The sequence below is a fragment of the Bactrocera latifrons genome, unplaced genomic scaffold (assembly GCF_001853355.1).
Source record: "Bactrocera latifrons isolate USDA-ARS-PBARC rearing strain unplaced genomic scaffold, ASM185335v1 scaffold_188, whole genome shotgun sequence".
Lineage (NCBI taxonomy): Eukaryota > Metazoa > Arthropoda > Insecta > Diptera > Tephritidae > Bactrocera > Bactrocera latifrons.
In genome coordinates, this window is record NW_017535385.1 from 9,777 (window position 1) to 12,000 (window position 2,224).

General features: G+C 43.6%; 1 protein-coding gene across 1 annotated transcript; it reads right to left on the bottom strand.

The window, feature by feature from the left end:
* Positions 1 to 424: 424 nt before the first annotated feature.
* On the bottom strand, positions 425 to 1,652 carry LOC108967428 (transcription factor btd-like; the record flags this gene model as incomplete). Its single annotated transcript, XM_018930825.1, is given in 1 exon segment — positions 425 to 1,652. A coding segment is annotated over 1 exon segment (784 nt), but the record flags the coding sequence as incomplete, so codon positions are not given.
* Between the last annotated feature and the right edge of the window lie 572 nt (positions 1,653 to 2,224).

The following is a 2,224-nucleotide window of genomic DNA, read 5'->3' on the forward strand; positions in this document are numbered from 1 at the left end:
TTGTAATGGCGAGCAATATACAATGGTGTTGCGACAATGCGCTTGATTTCGCTGGAATCACAATTGTTAGCTATGTTTGAGTGTAAGTAAGTGGAATATCGAATTAGTGAGGCAGCCAACAAATTGAGTTATTCGTTCGGAAAATCGAACACATCGCACTAGACTGGAATAAGCGTAGGACAAGTGAAATAATTGATGTTGAAGAAAATACTAAGTGCGATAGGATTTTAGTAAAATGTAATGTGATAAATTTAATGTATAAAAGCGAATTATTAATGAGAATCGACGGCAATATTCCAGGGATGTTATAAAAAAAAATTTTTTTTTTAAGCCGTGAAACCCATTCATGCTACTTGAAAACAAACTGAAATCAACACCGATATCGCTTTAACTCACGCGGGAGATACCCTCTAACCAAACTCACCTAGCATACGCCGCATGCCCAGCACCTTGCCGCCGGGCGACGGCTTCAATCCAGACGACTTCACTGCTGTTGCACCACCACCCGCTGCACCCAGCTTGGCTTGGCTGGCTTGGTTGGCTGTAGTTGCTGGCTTTACGCTTAGTTTTGCGCTTGCTGCTGCGCTTGAGGCCGCCTTGCTGCTGGCACCGGCGCACGAACGCTTATAGCCGGTCGAGAGGAATGCCGGTGGCGGCGTTATAGGGGGTGCCGGCAACGCAATGTCCTCGATGGGTGATGTGGCCGTCGACGCCGTGGCCGAAGAGCACACCGAGGCGGGCATGCTGATGGAGGCGCCATGCGCAAGCCCCGGCATGGCCGAGTGGGCTGTAGCGGCGGCCGCTGCTGTGGCGGCCAGCTCGAGGTGATGCTTGTCGCAGCGGCGACGTCGTCGTATATTCGGTGCAATCGTCTTCATTTTGTTTGTTGTTGCATTTGTGGCGCCGATGCCATTACAACTCGACGCGCCAGCGCTGGTGGATAGGTTGGTGAGGCTGCTGCTTTTACTGAGGCCGCCGCAGCCGTCCTTGGAGTTGATGCGTAGGTAGTGTACGCGAAATATGCGCACGGGCTTCTTCTGTTGTTGCTGCTGCTGCTGCTGCTCCGATTGCTGTGCTGGCGGCTGCTGCTGTAGCAACAGCGCCGCGTCGTCCGGTTGCAGGTGCCGTGATCGCGTCTGTTGGAAACGTTTACGTTGCTGTGTCGCCAATAGTTGAGGGTATTGTTCGCCGATGTTGTAATGCAACATTTAGTGGATGTGTCGATCTGTGCTGGGGGGTTGCAAAGTGACTGCTTAATTACTGTTCTGGCTTCGCAATGTCTCAATTTTTTAAATTTTTTTTTCCTCCCTTTTTTGCTTATTTTAATATCTGCTATTTAAAAATCTTCAATCACTCAGTGTTCGCCGGGCGATTAAAATTCACAAAAATATCCGTTTAGTTGTTGTTTGTTTTAAATTGTGTCCTTACGTCGAAGTTGCTTAAAATGCTGTGTGTTGAAAAATAGTAACTTTGCCTACTTGCTTAAGAGATATTTGATCTGGAAGCGTTGCGTTTGTTGCTCTGTTGCACGTCGATACCTGCTTAACGGTTGCCTTTTTGTTTTCCTCCTCGATTTTTTTTTTGATTAATTGTGGTTTTATTTAATGTATGTGTATATATTTATTATTTCTAACAGCTTTAACAAGATTTATTTGTATATNATATTTATTTAATTAACAACACTTATACAGTTAACGGACACTTTAACATTTGGGTTTGGGGGATTTCAAATTTATTTTTGGTTTTACTTCTTATGCTTTTGCTTTTGTTGTTTAATCGCTAATAAAATTTGCTTTCCGGTTGCATGCACGTTGCGGTGCGCTCTACCACGCCAGCGTGTAGAGTTGAGCCTTAGCGAGCGTGTGCGGTTTCGAAGCTTTTAAAATGAGCGTTCTGTTAACCTTACGGTCGCCCACAAAATTTTTCACTTTTAATATAATTTTTTTTATTTTCTAAAAGTACCACAATTGCTTGTTTTTTTTTCACTTAAGTTCTTATAGTTGTTGTTATTGTTTTTTATTACGTAGTAACTACAGTTTAAGCTAGGAAATAAAGCGAAATTTTTTTTATTTCTAAATTTTTAAAGATCGGTCAAATTTCGAGTTATTATTTCCGTCACATTTGGCTGCTTGCACTTTATTGAGGCCTGAAGGCACTCAGAGACAAGCACACTATGAAATCATATGAGCTTAGAAGGAATCTCTAGTCAAGAGGCATGAACGTC